The sequence below is a fragment of the Monodelphis domestica genome, chromosome 5 (genome assembly GCF_027887165.1).
Source record: "Monodelphis domestica isolate mMonDom1 chromosome 5, mMonDom1.pri, whole genome shotgun sequence".
NCBI classification, from domain to species: Eukaryota; Metazoa; Chordata; class Mammalia; order Didelphimorphia; family Didelphidae; genus Monodelphis; species Monodelphis domestica.
The window spans coordinates 118,360,621-118,384,465 of record NC_077231.1 but is presented as its reverse complement, the minus strand read 5'-3'; the positions used below and the strand labels follow the sequence as shown (position 1 = coordinate 118,384,465).

The window sequence follows — 23,845 nt, the reverse complement described above, 5'->3', positions numbered from 1 at the left end:
GATATTCAGAGGCAAACTTAATCAGACATGGCAACAGACTGGATATAGATGGCATGTTAGGATAAGGACAAACATAAACAAAGATGACTTCTACCATAAGTTGGAAATTTAGTGCCAGGAGAAATGCTGGTACTGTCAATAGAAACACAGAAGTTAGAAGAAAGGCTGCCTGCTTTGGGAAGGAAAATAACAAGTTCTTATTTGGCTCTATTGAGTACAATAGAGCTCTCATATAAGCACAGAGAAAAGATTTCATCTTGGGCTTAGCTTCCAGTGAAGGCAGAAATGTGATATGAATTCAAGGAATGGGAGGGCAAAGTAGCCAGATCTGAAAGGGTATTCCTGCTCCTTCCCTTGCAAATGCTTGTCTGTTGCAGATGGATTTCTTGAAGCTCCTGACCCTCCACCACCATACCATTGTAGCAGTCATCCTCAACATAATGGCCCTCTGCCTATCCACCACATCCTTCCTAGGCAGCTACTGGTGTGTGGGCACCCAGAAAGTGCCCAAGCCCTTGTGTGGGAAGAGTCTGACCACCAAGTGTATTGGCATGCCAGTGCCATTGGATGGGGGTGGCAGCAATACATCAAGCCAGGAGGTGGTAAACTACAGCTGGGAGACAGGAGATGACCGCTTCTCCTTTCGCTACTTCCATACTGGCATGTGGCTCTCTTGTGAGGAAAACGTGGAAAGCCCAGGTAATGTCTCCATTCCAAAAGCCTCATGTCACTTTTCAAATAAGTTCAGTACACAGAAATGGTTTGGGGCTATATAAATGAAGGAGTAATACAATAATAAGTAGCCCTAAATCCTCGCCAAGCATACATATTGAAACTAATAAATCTTTGCATCTCCTCTACTCCATTTGGATCTCCCATGGACCCATTCACTGGTAGGATAGAGTGTACCTTTGAAAATCTTAGCCACTTATTTTGCAGATGAGACCCAAAGAGTAGGACAATAACATGTCTAAAGTCACACAACTTGAGCCAATGTTAGAGCAATGGTAGCCTGACAGCCAAGCCAGGATTCAAACTGCTGACCCCTAAAAGATCAAAAACCAGTATTCTTCATTGACTCTCTTCATTTCTGAGCTCTTTTGTAGAGAGAGCGAATGAAAAAAATGATTAACTTTGAGAATTTCCTTTACTACTCACATTTTATAAAAAATTCTGCACAGAAATAATTTACACCATAAGGATTGCTCAATTTATTTATTTTTTTAATGTCAAGAATTCCCTTGGCAGTCTGGTGAGGCCCAAGAGCTCCTCAGGAGAATGTCTTTAAAAGCATGAAAGAAAATATACAGAGCTTAAAAGAAAATTGATTATATTAAAATAGTTATTATATATGTACATATGTGTATATGGAGAGATAGGTAGAACAAATTCATAGGTCCCTAGGAAAGAAAGCCTGCTTTATTAGAGTAAACCCAGTAAGGAGAAAGAGAGGGCAGTATTTCTATAGTGAAAAGAACCAACCAATGGGAAATAAGAAATCTGGGTCCTGTCCCTGTCTCCTTCTAGCTTTGTGATTTAGTCAGTTGATCTCTTGGGCCTCAGCTTCACCACCTATAAAATAAAGAGTTTGGAGTAGTTCACCATTAAAATCCTTTCCAGTTCATATCATGTGTCACTGAAAATGGCTCAACTCCAAGTATGCTCCCTTGGATGTCCGCCCTATCTCTCAGCTCCATTCCCAAGCAGGTTCCATGGAGAAGACTCCAATTCAACCTCTGGTGCATTAATAATGATGATGCCAATAAACTTATTTTATGCTCTGTATCTTAAGGAAGCTTAGGTAGTAGGAAAATTGATGAATGGTGGATGTGTGGTCTCTTCTACCTCCTCATAATATCATCTAGCCTGCTTCTATGTGTATTTATTGTTTTTGTTTCAGGGGAGAAGTGTCGAAGTTTCATTGACCTTACACCCCCAGGAGAAAGAGGTAAGACTGTGTCTGGATATTTCTCTGTAAAATGGAGCATAAAGGGGCTTGCTTGCCTTCTAGTGGGCAGCGTATATTATTGCCTCCTGATATGATGTGAGGGTAAGGAAAGAAAGTCCTTCCCTAAATATGTTCAGTCCTCTTCCTCCTTCCCCTTCCTCGGATCCCTAGAATTCCCTTTGGGTTAAGCTGTTGAACCTAAGTGAAATTCATTTTTTAAAGCAAATAGCATTGGGAAGAATAAGACATTAAAGGATCAACATTTAACTTTTAATGAATTCATTATATATTGAGGATGCCGTCATCTCTCAAGACCTTGATAGAATGAATCAGTGCAGCTGGGAGAGGTGAAAGGGATATTCTTGGTACTGAACCGTGTTGGTTATAACACACCCAGACAGCATTAAGAGATGAGTGCTGGGAGAGGACAGAGAGATGTTGATGATGCCGATAAGGGACATCTCTTGATGTCAAACTCGGTCTTCTTTTGACTTTTCCTGAAGGTTGGACTTAAATGGGTGGTTTTCTAAGCTGCCAGATATAAACCAGCCACATGATGTCAGCTTCCTTCCTCTTTGTAATGTCACTTCTTGAGAACAAGTAAAAGGGAAGACATGCTGAGCCTCTCAACAGCAATTGGCTTGGTTTTTCGCTTCTTTTTTTTTTTACATTTGACTACCCCTATGTTCCCTAGAAAGCCTTCCCTAACACCTCTTAATTCTAGTATGTGACAAGGAAATCACTTTAAAGTCTAAGAAATTTTAAGGTTTACAGTACCTTCCTTCTCTGAATTATTTCTGACTTCTCCTGTATATAGATTGCTTTGTATGTATTTGTTTGTCCATTGTCTCCCTAATTGGACTGTAATGTTGAGGGCAGGTACTGTCTTTTGCTTCTTTTTATATTCCCACCATTTACCATAGTGTCTGGCACACAGAAGGTACTTAATAAATGTTTATTAAATTAAATTAAATTGCTCAGTTCAATGTGAACCAGGAGAATTGTGAATTTTCTGGTTCAAATTTAGAACTGGAGAAGAGCTTAGAAATCATTTAACTCAATTCTCTCATTTTACAAATGAGGAAACTGAGGACCATGTTGGACAAGTAATTTGGCCAAGACCAATCAGTTAAAGGCAACTTGCACAAAAGCTTCAACCCAATGGTCTTTCCACTGTGCCACATTTGAGTCATGCCAACAGCTACCTTTTAGAACTTTTAAATGCAAAATTTCTCATTTGAGACTGTTTGGCTCAGTTGGATTAGACAACCACATTTTCACATAATTCAGATAAAGGGATACTTGGAGGACTAGATGATCCAAATGTTGTCTGTCAGCTTGTAGCATGTGACCATGATAAATTATTGATAACTGACTTCCTTCTGTCCAGATACTATCCATGACTCTGGACTGCGTACTGTGTGAGGTTCAAGGATAGAATAACCCATAGGGATAAACAACTCTACTTGTATTTATTGGTTGAGGTTGGAGCCAGGGGATATTCCAAGAAAGCTCAGATGCCTTTTCTATACAACAACACTGGCCACTAACTATATTTCCTCAGTAGGCAATTCTTTTTTTAACTTGTAACCAGGGAGTAAACCTGTACCTGTCAAGGTTTGGAGGTCTAAGATGGAAAGTGAAAGCAAAAGCAAAAGGAGACAAGAGCTTGCTTTCTTGCTCTGGCTCCCACCTTTCTAATTGAGGAGTATGGTCCCTCTTCTCCAAGGTACTCCTCTTACCAACCGCTTCTCCTTGGTCTACTCAGAGAGGAAACAAAGGCAGAAGGCAGCTGTAGCTCACATGCACCTATCCCCTTCACCAGATTCTGATAGCTACCTAAACCATGATCTTAATCTAAGAGACAGAAGATAAATTCTACTTTGGTAAAGTTACTTATAACTGAGATTTTGGCATTCTTTATCTTAATGCATTTTAGAGCACTTTGATAAAAAGCTTTGATAAAATCCCAGCTATATGAAAGATTCAGACCTCTGTCTCACTCTTTCTGTACCAAATCCCAGCCATTCCCATGCCTACTCCTAGCAATTCCCCTATTCAGACATGAATCACAGAGCAGCTATAACTGGTCATCATTTTAACACAAGGAAGGAGCAGCTTCTAAAGCACTAAATTTAATCCTTCTTCCCCATAACAACTTTTCAGATAGTTCAAGATAGTTCTTGTGTCCCCATTAAATAGTTTAATATTCTAAAATGCTTAGACAATATGATAGAATGATCAACTGTGATAGACTTAGCTATTATCGGCAATACAATGATCCAGAACAATTATGAGGGACTTATGACAAAGAATGCTATCCACTTCCAGAGAAGGAACTGTTGGAGTAAAAGTGCAGATGAAAACATAGAATTTTTCAGTTGCTTACAAAAAAGAACAATATAGAAATGTTTTGCGTGATATTATATATAACCCAGATTGAACCTCCTGCCAGCACTAAGAGGGAGATAAGTTTGATAATATCACTTTGGAAAACTTGTGTAGAACTTGTTATTACTTATAATTGGTAAAAAATAAAAATATAATTTTTTAAAAAGTTAAATTAAAAAAATTTTAATCCAGAAAAAAGTCCCTAGAATAGTGCTTGGCACAGGGAAGGCACCTAATAAAGGCTCTGCTCATTCTCTTCCCATCACCCTCTTCCCCAAAGTTTCCTCTCAGGCTAAACATCCCCTTACTCAGATTGAATATACCTTACTAGAGGTCTTCAAGCAGAGATTGATTGACCACCTGTTGCGAAAGTTGTAGAAGGGATTATTGGTCATATATATACAAGTTAGAGTAGATGGCCTCAGAGATCCTTTATAGCTCTTAGATTGCACAAAATGAAATTAATATATGTGTAAATAATATATATTAATATGTGTGTGAATAATAATCATAATAATGGCAATATTTGTATGATACTTGTTATGTGCCAGGCACTGTGTTCAGTATTTTACAAATATTATCTCATTTGATCCTCACAACAACTCTGGGAGGAAGATGCTATTACCATTCTTATCTTACAGTTGAGGAAACTGAGGCAGGCAAACTTTTCCTGGGTTACACAGCTAATAATTATCTGAGGCCAAATTTGAACTCAGGTCTTCTTGACTCGAAGCCCAGAATTTCATCTTTCTCACCTGTCTCTAAAAACTTTTTGTAACTTCATATTACAAGTTAATACTATTTGCTTATTTTCAAGTCATGTGTAAAACAACTTAAGCTACTCTCAATGAATGTGTACTTAAATGTATCATTTATATTTACATTTATCTTTAAACAATTGCTAACCTCAAAGCACTGAAAATTAAATGTTAGTTATTGTTGCTGTTGTTATTATTATTAATTCCATGCTCTGCACTCTCTTCACCACCCTCACCCAATGGTTCCATTATCCTAACCATGTATTGAAGAAGCAAACAAAGTGGGAAGAGAGAATGGTGTGGGAGGTGACATTTTCTCTAAATCTGGAAATGGGAACAGTTCCATCTATAAAAGATTCTAAGAGAATACAATGACTTTCTAGGAACTTCTCTCGCAGTTTATAAATTTATTCAGTCATCAACATTCATGAAATAGCCATTGTGTGCAGCGCAGAGAAGACTATTCTGGAAGGGAATCTCAAGGAAAAGGAAGTTGGACATAGAGGACGAGATCAGACTTTCCTGATTTCGTTGGCTATTCTCCACTTGAATACAATATCGCCTTTGCTGTTTTTCTTACTAACTTCTAACCTTAGAGCTCATAGTAACTCTTGTGTGTACAATCTTTTTTCCCCCATTGGCATTTTGGATTACTGTTTTGTTCTGACAGTGAGGGTGCCTCCTTGCTCTGGTTTTTGGCAGGAATACTTTGGCTATCCCTGGGGTCAGAAATTGTCTACATTAGTCTGCTCTCCATGAGCCTCCTGCTGATGCTGCTGGAAATGTTCTTCCCAGGGAACCCTGGCTGTGGGCTTAAGCTTAATGCCTTTGCTGCTATTTCCTCAGTCTTGTCAGGTAAGTCTCTTCCTTGGGGCCAAGGAGTCACAATCCTCAGGAGGTGGAAGGAACCTCAAAGGTCATCCAATCCAACTCATACCTGCACAAGAATCCTTTTTACAACATAATCAACAAGTGACCATCAGCCTTTGCTTCAAGAATCCATTGGAAATTCACTGGTCACACCTTTACCCATAAACATTTCTCAAGTGCCTACTATATGTAAAGCATTGTGCTAGGTTCTGGGGATAGAAAGACAAAACAAAGCAAAGCAATGCTTGCTTTAAAGGTTCTTGTATTATTTGGGTGGGAAACAAGAACACAGTTAATTCCAAATATATACAAAAGTAGCCCAACATACAGATATAAGTGCCTGAAATAGTTATGATCTCAGTGATTAACTCTGAAGGGTCATTTTCTCTTTGGTTTACTATGACTGAACCCATTTTACCCTAAGAAACCTTCAAATATGGTCTGTGTCTGGCTTTCACAGATGTGAGTAAAGAGGGTTCCCTGCTCCTTATAAACGCTCAAGTAATAAATAAATATTGCCCATAGGAAGGCTTTTCTACCACTCCACAGAAAATACAGGACACCAATGACATACCAGTTCCATAAACAGATAAAGAAAACACAAAACACTCACAGTACTTCCCCTTAAAAGGAACTGAGCTCAGAGTTACCAGGGATTTAATTCAACCTATTGGTGAATATTCAGCTCTCCTACAAGGAACTATTCTAGTCCTTCCCAGTTTATTTGTGTTCCCTGGAGTTTGGACTCCTCAGAGAATCAACATGCCTTGGAGCAACCAGACAGATAACCTCTTCCTTTGCATCTACTGTGTCTAAATAACTTACAGTGACATCTCAGAATGGCAAAGGAGATACCTTGTTCCCTCTAGGCATAGCTTTCACCTTGCTGCCCATTCAGGAGTGGAGGTCATGTGGTCAACTTTCTACAAGAGGATGCTGGGGAATTCTTTCTTCAGGAAACAGTTCCCTGAACTCCCAAACTTGGCATTAGTCTCAGGGCACTGCCCAAGAAATTTCTCTTCCTTGCTAAGTTCCAAGATAACTGCCTAGGAAATTCCTTTCCCTTACACAAGGTAGGAATTCAGAAACAATGTCCATTACGTTCCCTCTTGGGTGAGATATGGTCAAGCACATATCTGTTTCTGCCATGTGTTTCTAGAGAGACTTTACCACTGCCCGCACTTAATGCTGTCTACTGTCAGGTCTTAGAACAGGCAACAAAAAGGCCGAAAGTAACCAGCAACTTAAGGTTCAGGGTCTCCTTGCCACCTAGGCGAGCCCTTAGGGTTTGCCATTTCCTTTTGCCTCAAATAATTACCCTCTAAAACAAGATGCCACCCCCCCTTCTCCATTCTTTTCCTCCTTCTCTCCTACCTATTAAGTTGATGATTCTTTTAAGCTTTCACCCATTGCTCCTATCCTCTGGGACCAAACAAAACCAGCCCAATTCCTCTTCATTATGACAGACTATATATATATATATATATATATATATATATATATATATATATATATATATATATACACATATATACATATATATGTATGTATGTATGGTTTTTTTTTAAACCCTTACCTTCCTCTTAGTCAATACTGTGTATTGGCTCCAAGGCAGAAGAGTGGTAAGGGCTAGGTAATGGGGGTAAGGGACTTGCCCAGGGTCACACAGCTGGGAAGGGTCTGAGGCCAGATTTGAACCTAGGACCTCCCGTCTCTAGGCCTGGCTCTCAATCCACTGAGCTACCCAGCTGCCCCCCAGACTATATATTTTGAAGACAGCAATATATCTTCCATAAATATTCTGGTCTCCTTGTTAAATATTCCCAATCTGTCAACTTATCCTTATATCTTGAGGTCTATTATCATCCCATTTGCTTTCCTCTAGACATTATCTAACTTGCCAATATGCTTTAAATTAAAAAACAAACAAAAATCTTACTTTCCATCTTGGAATCACTATTTTGTATTGGTTCCAAGGCAGAAGAGTGGTAAGGGCTAGGCAATGGGGGTTAAGTGACTTGTCTGGGATCACACAGCTAGGAAGTGCCTGAGGCCAGATTTGAACCCAGGACCTCTCCTCTCTAGGCCCGGTCCTCAATGCAAAGAGCTACCCAGCTGCCTCCCCCACAAACATACTTTCTAAACTATACTTTTCAAGACAATCTAAGACTTTATTAGCTTTTTTGACTACAATACCACACTGCTTTGAGAGACAGCTTGGTTTAGTGGAGAGAATCGTGGCATTAGGGAAAGTTAGCTTTAAAACTTGCTTCTGATACATAATAGCTGTGTGATCATTTATCTTCTAAGTACCTCCAGGCAACACACTGCAGGTTGCAGAAGAATAATCCTTCTGTATCAGTGGAAGGAGTTTCTAACACTGATGGGATCACAAGTCCTGAACTACTTATTTCCCTGCATCCCCCAAAAATCATATTTTTCCTTCTATTGAGCTTGTAGTTCACAAAATCCCCAAATACTTCTAGATGAATTGATGTCTAGCCATGTTCTTATTTTATAGTTATAAAGTTAACTTTTTTTAAAACTCTAATGCAATACTTTACATTAAATTTCATCTTATTGTACTTTTTCAAATAGGCATACTTGCAACTATCAAGACTTCTTTAGATTATGGTTTAGTCATCCATTTGGATAGGTTGTTTGTTTTTTTTTACCTATGAATCTGAAAAACACACTAGTCTTGCATTTATCCAAGTCATTAATGCAAATATTAAACTATATGGGGTCAAAATCAGATCTGTGGAGCACTCCTCAACAGCTCTCCTCCCAAGTAGACAACCACTTTCAAGGTATTGCCATTCAACAATTCAAAGTCTACTCAACTATATTACTGTCTAGCACACCTCTCACCATTTTCCCCCAAAAGTATAATACCCATAAAAAGGGATATTTTTACAGACAAATGTAAAAAAGGATTTGGTGAAGTTGAGTATGTTTTATTTTTCAGTTACGTGTAGAAACAATTTTTGACCATTGTTTTTTGACATTTTAGGATTCAGATTTTCTCCCTCACTCCTTTCTCCCACCTTCCTCAAGGTGGCAGATAGTCTTATATAGATTATAACAATACTTTCATGTAATACATGTTTTGTATTTTTGTATTTTGTATTTGTAATTTGTACATTGCTCATGTCATAATAGAAGACACATATCACGCTTATAATAAAAATCTCATGAAGAAAATAAAGTGGAAGATGGCATGCTGTGATCCGCTCTAAAACTCCAACAGTTCCTTCTTTGGCTGTGGATAAATAAGGTTTTGCCAAATATTTTCTTAAAGTTCAGGTAAATGTGTTCCTAGCATTATCCTAATCTGTCTAGCAATCCTATCAAAAATGGAAATTGGATTAGTCTGACATGACCTGCCCTTTGAGCATGCTTTGTTGCTACCATGAAAAGTATTTCTATAAATATTTTGGTAGATATGGAAAATTTCCTTCAATCTTTGTCTTCCCCTGGGTATATACCTAGCAGAGAGTATCAAAAGGTGTCAAAAGGTATAGACGTTTTAGTCACTTTCCTAACATAATGCCAAATTACTTTCCAGGATTATTTAGTTCAATCAATGATGTATTAGTGTGCCTAACATTCTGCAACCCTCCAATATTGACTACATCCATATTTTGTCATTTTTACCAATTTTCCAGGTGTGAAGTACAATGAATCTCAAAGTTGTTTTGACTCATTATGAAGGACTTTGAGCAATCTTTCAAAGAATTGTTAATAGTTTGAAATTCTTTTGAGAACTGTTTGTTCATATCCTTTGACCATTCATCCATTTAGGGAATGACTCGGTATAGATCTATTTTGATATCACAATAAAGTTTTAAAATAATTGTATTTATTTCAATGAACAAACATAGATTTTTCTTTCCCCTTCCCCCACCATAAACAAAGAAAAAGAAAACCCTTATAATAAATATACATAGTCAAGTAAAAAGAATTCTCAAACTGGCCATGTCCCAAAAGTAGGCCTCATACTGCACTGTTTATCACTCCTATAAGGAGATAGGGAACATGTTTCCTTATCAGTACTCCCCGATGATGGTTAGTGACTGAATTGATCAGTGTTCTTAAGTCTTACAAAGTTGTTTTTATAGTATTATATTTATATAAATTGTTTTCCTAGTTTTTCTCATTTCATTCTTCATTAGCTCATGTTAGTCTCTACATGACTTTTTTTTTAACATTGTTTTATTTGGTCATTTCCAAACATTATTCATTGGAAACAAAGATCATTTTCTTTTCTTCCCTCCTCCCTCCCTCCACCTCTCCCATAGCCGACATGCGATTTCACTGGGTATCACATGTGTTCTTGATTCAAACCCATTTCCATGTTGTTGGTATTTGCATTAGAGTGTTCATTTAGAGTCTCTCTTCAGTCATATCTCCTCAACCCCTGTAGTCAAGCAGTTGCTTTTCATTGGTGTTTTTACTCCCACAGTTTATCCTCTGCTTGTGGATAGTGTTTTTTAGATGCCTGCAGATTGTTCAGGGACACTGCATTGACACTAATGGAGAAGTCCATTATGTTCGATTGTACCACAGTGTATCAGTCTCTGTGTACAATGTTTTCCTGGTTCTGCTCCTTTCGCTCTGCATCACTTCCTGGAGGTTGTTCCAGTTCCCATGGAATTCCTCCACTTTATTATTCCTTTTAGCACAATAGTATTCCATCACCAACATATACCACAATTTGTTCAGCCATTCCCCAATTGAAGGGCATCCCCTCATTTTCCAATTTTTGGCCACCACAAAGAGCACAGCTATGAATATTCTTGTACAAGTCTTTTTCCTTATTATCTCTTTGGGGTACAAACCCAGCAGTGCTATAGCTGGATCAAAGGGCAGACAGTCTTTTAGTGTCCTTTGGGCAGAGTTCCAAATTGCCCTCCAGAATGGTTGGATCAATTCACAACTCCACCAGCAATGAATTAGTGTCCCTACTTTGCCACATCCCCTCCAGCATTCATTACTTTGCATAGCTGTCATGTTAGCCAATCTGCTAGGTGTGAGGTGATACCTCAGAGTTATTTTGACTTGCATCTCTGATTATAAGAGATGTAGAACACTTTTTCATGTGCTTATTAATAGTTGTGATTTCTTTGGCTGAGAACTGCCTGTTCATGTCCCTTGCCCATTTATCAATTGGAGAATGGCTTGATTTTTTGTACAACTGATTTAGCTCTTTGTAAATTTGAGTAATTAAACCTTTGTCAGAGGTTTTTATGAAGATCGTTTCCCAATTTGTTGTTTCCCTTCTGATTTTAGTTACATTGGTTTTGTTTGTACAAAACCTTTTTAATTTGATGTAGTCAAAATTATTGATTTTACATTTGTGACTCTTTCTAAGTTTTGCTTGGTTTAAAAATCTTTCCCTTCCCAAAGGTCTGACATGTATACTATTCTGTGTTCACCTAATTTACTTATAGTTTCCTTCTTTATGTTCAAGTCATTCACCCATTCTGAATTTATCTTGGTTTAGGGTGTGAGATGTTGATCCAAACCTAATCTCTCCCACACTGTCTTCCAATTTTCCCAGCAGTTCTTATCAAATAATGGATTTTTGTCCCAAAAGCTGGGGTCTTTGGGTTTGTCATAAACTATCTTGCTGAGATCATTTACACCAAGTCTATTCCACTGATCCTCCTTTCTGTCTCTTAGCCAGTACCAAATTGTTTTGATAACCACTGCTTTATAGTATAGTTTAAGATCTGGGACTGCAAGTCCACCTTCCTTTGCATTTTTTTTCATGATTTCCCTGGATATCCTTGATCTTTTGTTCTTCCAAATGAACTTAGTTATGGTTTTTTCTAATTCAGTAAAGAAGTTTTTTGGTAGTTCAATGGGTATGGCACTAAATAAGTAAATTAATTTGGGTAGGATTGTCATTTTTATTATGTTAGCTCGTCCCACCCATCAGCAATCAATGTTTTTCCAATTGTTTAGATCTAGTTTTAACTGTGTGGTGTTTTGTAGTTGTTTTCATATAGTTCCTGTGTTTGTCTCAGCAGATAGATTCCTAGATATTTTATATTGTCTAGGGTGATTTTAAATGGTATTTCTCTTTCTAATTCTTGCTGCTGAAATGGGTTAGAGATATATAGAAATGCTGATGACTTATGCGGGTTTATTTTTTATCCTGCAACTTTGCTAAAGTTGTTGAATATTTCGAGTAACTTTTTGGTTGATTCTCTAGGATTCCTTAAGTAAACCATCATATCATCTGCAGATTGATAGCTTGGTCTCCTCATTGCCAATTTTAATACCTTCAATTTCTTTTTCTTCTCTAATTGCTACTGCTAGTGTTTCTAGTACAATGTTAAATAATAGAGGTGATAATGGGCATCCTTGTTTTACTCCTGATCTTATTGGGAAGGCTTCTAGTTTATCCCCATTGCAGATGATGTTTGCTGATGGTTTTAGATATATACTGTTTATTATTTTTAGGAAAGGCCCTTCTATTCCTATGCTTTCTAGTGTTTTCAATAGGAATGAGTGTTGTATTTTATCAAAGGCTTTTTCTGCATCTATTGAGATAATCATGTGATTTTTGGCAGTTTGCTTGTTTATATGGTCAAGTATGTGGATGGTTTTCCTAATATTGAACCATCCTTGCATTCCTGGTATGAATCCTGCCTGGTCATAGTGGATGACCCTTGTGATGACCTGCTAGAGTCTTTTTGCTAGTATCCTATTTAAGATTTTTGCGTCTATATTCATTAGGGAGATTGGTCTATATTTTTCTTTCTCTGTTTTTGACCTGCCTGGCTTTGGGATCAGTACCATGTTTGTGTCGTAAAATGAATTTGGTAGAACCCCTTCTTGCCTTATTCTGTCAAATAGTTTGTATAGTATTGGGGTTAGCTGTTCTTTGAATGTTTGATAGAATTCATTTGTGAATCCGTCTGGACCTGGGGATTTTTTCTTAGGGAGTTCTTTGATGGCTTGTTCAATTTCTTTTTCTGATATGGGGTTGTTAAGGTAATTTATTTCTTCCTCTTTTAGTCTAGGCAATTTATATTTTTGTAAGTATTCATCCATATCACCTAGATTGGCATATTTGTTGCCATATAATTGGACATAGTAGTTTTTAATGATTGCCTTAATTTCCTCTTCATTAGAGGTGAGGTCTCCTTTTTAATCTTGGATACTGTCAATTTGGTTTATTTCTTTTCTTTTTTTAATTAGATTGACTAGTACTTTGTCTATTTTATTTGTTTTTTCAAAGTACCAGCTTCTAGTCTTATTTATTAAATTAATAGTTCTTTGACTTTCAATTTTATTAATTTCTCCTTTGAGTTTTAGGATCTCTAATTTAGTCTTCATCTGAGGATTTTTCATTTGTTCGCTTTCTAATTTCTACATGACTTTTTAAAACCAGATACATGAAATATGAAATTAATTTATATTTTCTAAAATTTCATTTCTTTTCATAAGGATTTATTTACCACAAGACCCTTTGAATTTAAAGTTTTTTCTAGTGCATTTAAAATAGCTTTTGATGCTAACACAACTTTTCAGGGATGTACTAAATATACTGAAGGCTATCTACATATAGGTCCAAGGGGGAAAAAGTGATCCAAGAAGGAAAAAGAAATGATAGGAAAGCTCAAGGGAGAGGGAGGAAATGGAACTATTTGAATAAGAAATTTCCAAAAGCTATGGACCTAAAAATTCTAAGTACTATTTCCAAACAATTTATAACCATAGATTATAAGCCTCTTCAGAATAGGCACTGTATTTTGACATTCATTGTAGTTCCAGTGCTCAGGACAGTGACTGGCATGTGGTAAGTACTTAATAAATGCTTACTGATTGACTAATCAAAGTAGTGCTCTTGACCCTTCAACCACTTTTCATTATGGTTTTGATTTTTATGAGATGGAGTTGTTCCTAATCTGTCGGGACAAATGCCAATTGGAACTCCTCCATTTTTATACTTTCTGCCCCAACCCACTCTGCAGCAATCCATAGTTTCCCAAATTATGATCCATGAAATTGAACATTTCCTCCAAAGTAGGGAATCTAGTGAAATAATAAAACACAGTAACATGTTCTGCTTTCTTATTTCTTCTGCAGGCCTTTTAGGAATGGTGGCACACATGATGTACACACAAGTTTTCCAGGCAACAGTCAACTTGGGACCAGAAGACTGGAGGCCACACACTTGGGATTATGGCTGGGCCTTCTAGTATGTTCACTAAAAGGTTCTTGTCACTCCCTTAGCCATGCCCTCTTCTCTGATTCAAATCCACTAGGTCACCTCCCAAAAACCTTTGTAAGATATTCTAGAGATTTCCTGTAGTATCCCTTGGCCTTCATCTTATCCCTCATATGCTGTCATTGTCAAATTAAGAGAATTGAGACCAAGACTAAATCTCCCAAAAAGAATGCAGCCAAATGAAAAGGCCTATTAGGTGACACCCAATTCACCTGCCCCTCAGCAACTACAGATGTGCTTCCCCTAGGGTTTTTTTTTGTTTTTTTTTTTAAGTACTCTGTCCAGTTCAGTTGTCCTACTGATGATGGTACATTGTTCTATAGCTTCTTAGAGCTATATCAACTGCATCGCCATCCAAATGTCTCTCTAGTTGGTATCCAAGTTGTCCATGAGAAATAAGAGCTGTGACGAAGGTAATGAGATATTTTTGTGATTTGTAGACATCAGTCTCACTTACTTAAAGAATACATCTATTTCTAGGTGTTCAGGGAGTGAGAGAGAATGAATAACATCTTACTGGTGAGAGGTTCCATGATGCAACTGGAAAGGACACTAGATTTGAATGAGAGGATCTGGATTCCAAGCCCAGCTTATATCCTCTGTGACTTTTTAACAAGTCACCTCAACTCTTTGGTCCTCCACTGTAAAATTAAGAAAGTTGGACTTGATAACTCCCATAGTCCCTTCCAGCTCTAAATCTATGATCCTTTGATATTTGGGACACGGGTAAGTGGAGTTTAATTCCTAGATCTATGAATAGTTCATTCTTCCATATTTGGGAAGTCATCTACTTCATTCCTTTCTATAAAATCCTACATTTTACCCCCTAATCCACCTCATAATCATATTGTAGTTTTGTTTTGTAATCCTTACCTTGCATCTTGAAGAAGACTGGTAAAGACTAGGTAATGGGGGGGGGGGGGGTGGTCAAGTGACTTGCTCAAGATCACAGTCAGGAAAATGTGGGGGTGTCCCTAATGGACTTCTCTGACCAGCAGGGTCCCACAAGGGAAGGGGCTCACCTTTGTGATGGGATCTGAGGAGAGATAGGAACCGAGAACCAGGGTGGAGAATGAAAGACAGGGACAAGTCAGTGTTTGAATAGGCAGACAAACCTATGATACTCCCCTTGATAGGAAAATATGAGTAGAAAGGAACACGAGGTAGATGAGGAGATTAAGACAAGGAATACAGGCCGAGATGGGTTACAGCCTCCGGGAAGGAGAAGGTCTAGAGAGGAAGAGAGACAGAGTCATTGCTAGAGAAGATTGAAGATCCAAGAGAGATATTCATGGTCACCACCTCTGTATTTATTGCCTTCCTCTGATTAGGGAAGTATTCTCAAGCACATAGTAACCACATTACAAAGCATGGACAATAAGGATTGGATAGTGGGGTGAGAGTAACACCTTTTTGGGCGTGTAGATTATAGACTGCGCTTTCTTGGATTTCCCTAGCAAAGGAGGCTCCGATCATATTAATGAGTTTGCCCTAGGCAAGGGCTGCATGGCCATTTCAAGGTTGCATTCAGAAATCTTTTTTTTTTTTAAACCCTTACCTAAACAGAAGAGCGGTAAGGGCTAGGCAATGGGGGTCAAGTGACTTGCCCAGGGTCACACAGCTGGGAAATGTCTGAGGCCAGATTTGAACCTAGGACCTCCCATCTCTAGGCCTGGCTATCAATCCACTGAGCTACCCAGCTGCCCCCTACATTCAGAAATCTTATTGGTAAAACCTTGTGCTTGGAGATACAGTAGCCGCACAGTTATTTATGATTCATAGATGTGAATATGCTTGGGATGCTACAGAAAACTAAAGCCAGATTCCAACCCAGCACTTCCAATCTCTAGACCTTGATCGCAATTCACTGAGCCACCATGCTGTGTCCCCTATCTCACCATACTATAACTTTTAAAAGAGAAAAAATATTATTTATCTTTTTTTTGCAATCATGTCCAACTCTTCATGACCCCATTTGAGTTTTTTTGGCAAAGATACTAGAGTGGTTTATTGTTTCCTTCTCCAGCTCCATTTACATATGAGGAAACTGAAGGAAACAGAGTTAAGTGATTTGCCAAGCATCACATGGCATGCAAGAATCTCAGGCCAGATTTGAACTCAGGAAGATGAGTCTTCTTGACTCCAGTCCTGGCACTCTATCCATTTGTGCCAACTAACTGCCCTGTTTTATAAATTTATCTGCTCTATAAATCTTAGTTTTTCCCCAAAAAAAAGTGAGAGAAGGAAAAATCAGAATCTTTTCTTCCTTCAAAATCATTTTGCTTTTCTCAATGCTGTCCTCATCTAATTACTAACCATTCTCTAAAGACCCCTTTGGGAACTCTGGCAATGCCTCCAAACCCCTTCTTAGAATGCTTTTTGTTGCATACATTAATAATTGAAAAAAGCTAGATTTTGATTAGAAGTTGGTGAAAATTAAAATGTATTTTTTTCCACCCAAGTTCACAGACTCCCTGAATTCTATACACAGATCACCATGGGTTCAGTGGGCACTAGGTTAGAACCCCTCCTCTAAAGCATTATCATTTATTAAGTGTCCAATGGAATCCTGTGGGCACTTATTCCAGCTGTATATTTCAACTGAACCTCATAATTCTAGGGGGAAAAAATCCTAAGTCAATAAGGAATATTTGGGGAGGCTTTTAGGTTGTTCTATTTTGGCTAAATATTTAGTATCTGACCTCTTACCTGCTCTTGAGATTTACTACTTTAAAGAGTAAATTCAGAAGCTCAGGATCTTGGAATTTCTTTTATGAGAAATCTTCACCAACTACTACATACTTAGGGTGACTCTTGACAAACTCTCTTGGGTGGCTACAGTATTCCCTTATAATAAATGCAGAGTACTGGGGCATTTCTTAGCTTTGACCTTAAGTCTCCTAAGAAAACTAAGCAGAATAAGGCTATTTGTTCTAATATAGCAGAAGCAAACCTAGACTCATTCTGATTAGTTTGTTAGAGACAGAGGACAAAAAAAACACCTCTTGATCCCTCCTTAAACTTATAAAACTTTTTGACCTTGAACTGTTCAGAACTATTGAGAAAGGGGGCAGGGGGAAAAGGCAATGATTTTTGAAACTCTTACTGATTATTTTTTAGCATAATTTCCCTTCTCTGCCTTAAAATACTTCTCTAAATTGTCCAGCCCCTTCATTATACTCTATTTTAAAGTCTTTGGAAGTAAACATTGCATCTCCTCCAAACTAAATAAATTTCTTTAGAATGTGGCAAAGGGCATTTGGATTCTAATGAATTTACATTTGCTCTTTATTGGAGAACTTGTCTCCCAAAGTTCAGACCCAGTAGTTCTTAGGTTAGGTAGGTGCCAAAGAGAAAGGCAAGGGACATTAATGATGAACCTTTTAGAGACTGAGTGCCCAAACTACAACCCTCATGCCACATGTGAACCCCCACCTTACCTCATACAGGGGAGGGAAGAAGCACTTCCATTGGACTTTTGGGCAGAGGAGCAGGTGATGGGAAAATGTTCTCAGGCACATGGAGAGGGGGAGGGGAACAGCCTACATGCCATTGGTTTGCCAACATGGGCATAGGAGATAGAATTCCTCAGTAACAATGCCAAAAGATAGGTACTAGAGACCTAGATGAAGAAACACAAACTTCCTGGCACTCAGAATATGGGAAGAAACTAGACTTTGTTTTGTGTACTCAAAACTGTTACCAACAAACATGAGACTAGTGGATAAGATTGCCAAACTCTAAACCTTTGCCCATAGAAAACCACATTAGACTATGTCTGTGTCTGATATAATTGATAATTTTGATCTATTGCCCAACATTGTTAAGTTATAAAATAACAGTTAAATCTTCATACAGCTTGACTGGCTGATTTCACTGCTCACTCACCCCCAAGATAGCCATAATGTGATCCACAATCTCCTAAATAAACTATATATCCTTTCCCCCATTGGTCCTCAGAAAAGGGAGTTTTCTCCACCCTAATTTTCTAAAATACAGCTTCCTGTTATAACATGCAGCAAAAGCGGAAGCACTGTTGTTCTTATAGACTCAAGTTCAAATCACAAAGGAAAAGAAATTCAGATTCTCATTGTCTTATTCTTCTGTTCCTTTATGCTTAGCATGGCCTGGGTTTCTTTCACCTGTTGTATGATATCAGCCGTCACTACCCTCAACACCTACACTAAGATGGTATTGGAATTCAAGTGTAGCCATTACAAATCCTTCAAAGAGAAGCTGAGCCACCCATCACCACTACATTACCAGTGCTTTCTGCAGCAGCGGCAGCAACAGCAGCAGCAGCAGTCACTATCTCCAACACACTCCAGGGATCAACTGAGCAGCTACTACCAGAACCAAAATCAGTCTGTTCACTTGGTCTCAGCAGGGGTTGACTTTTGCTCAGAACTACAGGAGAAAGAGCTTCCACAAGAGCCCAGGATGGAACAGAGTGAAGTGCTTGAATCATTAGTTGAGGAAGAACAATGTTAGGACTATAATAGTGGGGGTGGGAATAGAGGAAGAGGGAGGAAGAGGTATGGAAAAGACAAGTCCTGCCTTCTACTGCCACTGGGAATATGTGTACAACTCCAGACTAACTTTCTTTAGTAAGGCTTTTAAGCACTAGGAGCAAAGCTATCTCAGTACAAATCCAGAACTTTCCATATTCCCCCAGATACCTCCTATTGCCACTTCACCATTTCCAGGGTCTCTTTCCTACTTAATACATAGCTTGTCCAGAATCAGAAAAATTAGAAGCTATGAATGTGATTTTGGTTAGCATCTACATTTTTAGCACTTTTCTTATAGACAAGTACACCAGAGCCATCCTGGCTAACATGAGATAAAAACACAATACATCATCACATGTGAAGTCTTAGTTTTCTTTGTATTCTCCACAGTGTTTAGTATTGTACCTTTCACTTATGAAGTACTCAATAAATATTAATTAATCATTATCCTAGAAGTCCATACAATGGTATTAGCACAAGAAAGCTGTTACTATATATGTGAGAGTATTTGGTTTCCAAAAAGTCCCATATGCTACATTCCAAAAAAGGCATAATCCAAGATTCTAGTTCAAGACGACTGAGAAGAGCCAAGAAACATACTTTCATCTTTGTCCCATCTCTAAATCCTATTTTCTTCCTTCTCCTTCTTCCTTCCAGTGACTTTCCTTTTATTTATTATTCTACAAAATAATGCCATACATCAGTTGGTTGTTCCTTACCTTTTATATAAGTGAATATAAACCATCATTCAAAGCTAAGAAAAATTAAAAGTAGCACACATAAATAATCTATACATGGTATTTATTTGTTCTTCATATTTCAAATAGTTTTCTGACAATACATAGACTGGTGTTTCTTTTATACAGAAGATGTAGACAACAGTTCACATTTATGGGAATTGATGTAACAATATTATAGAATAACAAAATTAAAGAAGGATCCTTTGTAAATTGGTTGAAGTGTGATGCAAAGACAAGAAAGAGTACAGATGGGACAGATTCATTTGCAGTAAGATGCAAAAGGTATTATTACTACTTTTAGTATTGTTGCTTCAGCTATATCGGGGACCCAATGTGAGCAGAAAAAAGAAAAAAACACTTATGACCAAGATTAATGTTCATTCATCCAGGTAATGGTTCCCTGAGAAGAGAGGGAGGTTTAGATACAACTGAACAGGGGTTAGTAACCAAACTGTTCAGATATTAACCTTCCATCACAACTCATTGTCCAGTAAGTGGTTTGGGGAAGAGAAAAAAGGCAAAGATCTACAAGGAGAATCTAGAGCTCATGCTTTGCTGAGAAAGAGAAAGAGCAATGTCAAATATAACCAAAATTGAACATTTAAGGTGCTCAGCAGGCACATCACCTGGAATTCAGGTGAAACATTCTTTCCAGTTTTTATATTTTGTATTTCTGTGACAACCAAATAAGAAGTATGACTGCTAAAAATTATCTCCATAGCACATATTCCATAACAAATGTCTCATATGTCTCTGCCTAAATATGAGTAGCCAGTCAGAGAGCCTGGGGATACTAGGGAAATATGAAATGTTCAGTTCTCAGTGGTGTAGGAGAGGGAATTCCTCAACATGACATTCAATTTGACTCAGATTAATCTTTATGACACACTCCAGCCACTGGGTCTATTTAAAGCAGAGAAAGATCCTTGATCAAAGCAGACCTAGGACCACCAGAGCCTTCAAAACTGATCTAAAATCTAGATGATACAGAACCATTTTATCCTACTAAGGTATTTCTAGATCCAACTGGATACTTTTTCTTCCTTCTTCTGTCCCAATTTGCATTGAGACATAATCAACACTGGAACTGATTCTGTCTTCACAGGTATGGATCAAGTGCTTGGAAATCTAATATACCTAGATTGGCTATATTCCAAGTAGCACATGTTGTATAGTGGCAGTGACTAACCCTAACTCTTTAATAACATGTTATATAACTTTTACTGGATAAAAGCACACATGTCCTTTCAAACTTAGCAATGCATCAGTGAAATCTGAGATTAGCATAAGATAAATAGATCAAGGGAGAACCACTGAAGTTTTCGGTGAAGGCAAATCATAATATAGCTCAAAGGAAAGAAGAGTCCTCCTACCTACTCCTGACTGGGATTTCCTATGGTTTACCAACTGAAAGGCTGAGACCAATACATAGCCCCTATTAGAAGGGCTAGCTAGAATCTGGTTCTATTAAGAACAGACTAGAAGAGCACTAAAAACTGGAAACTACGCCAATGAACTTGCTATTTACAAAGTTACAGTATTTACAAAGAAACACCACAAAATATATACAAGCTGTTCCATGGCTCTAAAAGGAATGGAATATGGTCAGTGGGACAGATTACCTACACATCAGGGCTTTAGGTTGAAAGGGAAGGGCACAGTAATAGTTTTCCTTCCCATAAGAATTCTGAACAACAAAGCAAAACTATTCTTCAACAATAGAGAATGCAAGAACAAGTGGTAGGAAGGAGGTTTCATGAGGGAATTATACTAATCATTATGGAAATGTTAATGTAATATGAGAAAAAGGATATGAATCTCAATTATTTCAGTGTTCTTATGAGTAGTGGGAATGCCCCACTTACTTCTGACATCACAGAAAAAACAGTGGACATCCCTAATACAGAGAAAACCAAAATAATATGGAGCATTGTCAGAGACAATTCATTTGAACTTATTTCTCTTAATATATTTGTGATGGGAAGGTAGCTGTTCTCATAGCCTCTGGGCACTTGAATAGGAGATTAGAAATAAAAGATGGAAGGGATAAGAATAGCCAGTCTTCCCATATTGTTTTAAATTGGTGCCAATGACTGACAAATGACATAGTTCAAGGTTGACATGGATTAAGAGGAAGTAAAGGGTCAAAAAAAATAGTGGCCTTACGATAAGAGGTAGGAAATTTGAAGAAGTGGAGATGACCAAATGACCCTTTCACATGTGCAAGGAAATGGGTCTGAAATACATCTAGTAAACATGCCATACTTCAAAACCCATGGAGTAATGCAAAGCAAAAAAATGTTTCCTATATATAAATACTTCTCTCTCATTTTTCAGCATTTGCTTATAAATTATTCAGTCTCTCTCTCTCTCTCTCTCTCTCTCTCTCTCTCTCTCTCTCTCTCTCTCTCTCTCTCTCTCTCTATTTCTCTCTCTCTCTCTCTCTTCACATTTTTTAACAACCCACAGAAAGCCTGTGGATGGTCTTGATATGAAAGTCAAGAAGGAAAGCTAAACATACCATTGCTGGACAAATGGAATTGTTATGAAAAAGTAACAGCCTACTCTCCAAAGTGCTTTGTGTTATACACAAGTGGCAAGACAACGTGGAGAAAGAAGTATTTTTGTTCTCTCCATATACCTGACTTTTATAGATTTGACTGAGAAGATTCTAGCCTAAAGAGAGGTTCCTCATTAGTCCCATCTGAAATCGGAGGTACTTCAGACTAGACCTAGAGAAAAACATAAACATATATTTTATTTAGACTTTGTTTTAAGATAGAGATTTTTCAGAGTAATAGAAATAGAAATTTTTCAGAGTAAAAGAAATAGAAATAGCTCACATTTGTATAGAGCTTTAAGGTTTATAAGCATTTTCCATACATCACCTCATTTTAGCTTCAACAACACTGTTGTAAAGTAGATATTATTATCTTCATCTTACAGATAAGGAAATGAGGATCAGACAGGTAAATTATTTGTCCAAGATCACACACCTGGTGTCTGAAAAAGTATCTGAACCTAGTTCTTCCTGACATTAAATCTAACACTCCACCTTTCCACTTGACCTCTAAGTAGAAATTATTTCTTTCCAGGTACTCAATATTCGCAATTTTTCTCCCTTTTTATTCCCTTAACTCTTTAGCTGTCCTCCTATTGAGTACAGAGACTTTCTTTTTCCCCCATTAATCTGCTACTGAGCTTTTTCACAGGGCACAGAATCTTTGAGGAAACAGCGCTGACCTCAAAGAACTTTTTTCTAAGAATCTAGTCAATGACAATAAGAAGATTTTTTCATAGCACAGTAAAGTTTGCAAAGTGCTGGGCATTATTGGTATATTTCATCTGATCCTCACAACAATTCTGTAATGCAAATATTATAGACATTATTATCCCCATTCAATGGATAAAAAAAACTAAGCCTCAGCTAGGTAAAGTCTCTCCTGACTCCAAGTCTAGCACTCTAACCACTACATCAATAAAGTTATCTTCCAACATTCTTTTCCTCTTATAAAAGAGCTATCCTAAACTAAAATAGATTCCTTCAGGACATAATGAGTTCCTCATCACTGGATATCCTTACATGGGGGCTTGATGACTTGTTTGGGATGCTATAGAGGGAAGATTTCTGCTCAGCTATAAGTTATAGATAAAGACCAAGGTTTTTTCCAAGGTCTTCTGAGATTTATGATTTTATGGTTCTAATTATCAAGACTGGAAATGAAGCTATCTATGCCAAGTCACAATATTTATCAAATACTTCTTTCACAAGCAATCCACTTACCTTCTGAGGGGAAATAAACTTTAGCCTAGAAAGGAATCTTCTTAGTTCTCCCCGGCCAATTTTTGGGGTAGTCTCCTTTAACAGAACCACTTGGCTCTCCATCAGGGCCCACCTTAAGTTCACCTTGCTGACAACTAGAGGTCTCGGATGGTTTTCAGACCCTGGCCCTGTTTTCCTTGTAACATAGAAAGCATCTTTCCAGACATCATTAATTCCAACTGTGGAAAAACAAAGGAAATAACAATTAACAAAGGGAATCATGCTTCCTCTCTTAGAAGGAGAGCAAGCCATCTTTTGTAGCAATTGGAAGTGTGGAAAGCAGAATTTTCTTTCTGTGGCTTCCAACAGCATCAACACATTGTCTTATTTTCCAGTTGGAGAGTACAACAAAGGAGTTGATAGGTAACTATTATTTAGCAGGAAAAGATCACCGGAGAGAGAATAAGTTGAACTGGTTTAAATCCTGAATTGACCACTTATTAGCTACATCATCTTGGGAAAGTCTCTTGACCAGTCTGAGACTCAGTCTCCTCACAGGCAAAATGGGAATAATAAAACCTTCACTATCAACCTCACAGTGTTGTTATGAGAATCAAAT

General features: G+C 37.8%; 2 protein-coding genes across 4 annotated transcripts in view; one reads left to right on the top strand and one right to left on the bottom strand.

Annotated features, from left to right (window-relative positions):
• Window positions 1–377: 377 nt before the first annotated feature.
• Window positions 378–19,412, top strand: GSG1 (germ cell associated 1). The gene is made up of 5 exons (XM_007503696.3): window positions 378–699; window positions 1,901–1,948; window positions 5,800–5,952; window positions 14,071–14,182; window positions 18,334–19,412. The coding sequence occupies exons 1-5, from the start codon at window positions 378–380 to the stop codon at window positions 18,701–18,703; spliced, it is 1,005 nt and encodes a 334-aa protein (XP_007503758.1). The 3' UTR covers window positions 18,704–19,412.
• Window positions 19,413–19,507: 95 nt separating this feature from the next.
• FAM234B (family with sequence similarity 234 member B) overlaps window positions 19,508–23,845 on the bottom strand; it is a 38,640-nt gene continuing 34,302 nt past the window's right edge. For all 3 annotated transcript variants that reach the window (XM_007503695.3, XM_056799169.1, XM_056799170.1), the window contains exons 12-13: window positions 23,248–23,465; window positions 19,508–22,195 (exon numbers count right to left, since the gene is read on the bottom strand). In XM_007503695.3, the coding sequence (XP_007503757.2) occupies window positions 22,190–22,195; window positions 23,248–23,465 (224 nt within the window). In that variant the 3' untranslated portion in view covers window positions 19,508–22,189. The remainder of the gene's footprint in view (window positions 22,196–23,247; window positions 23,466–23,845) is intronic.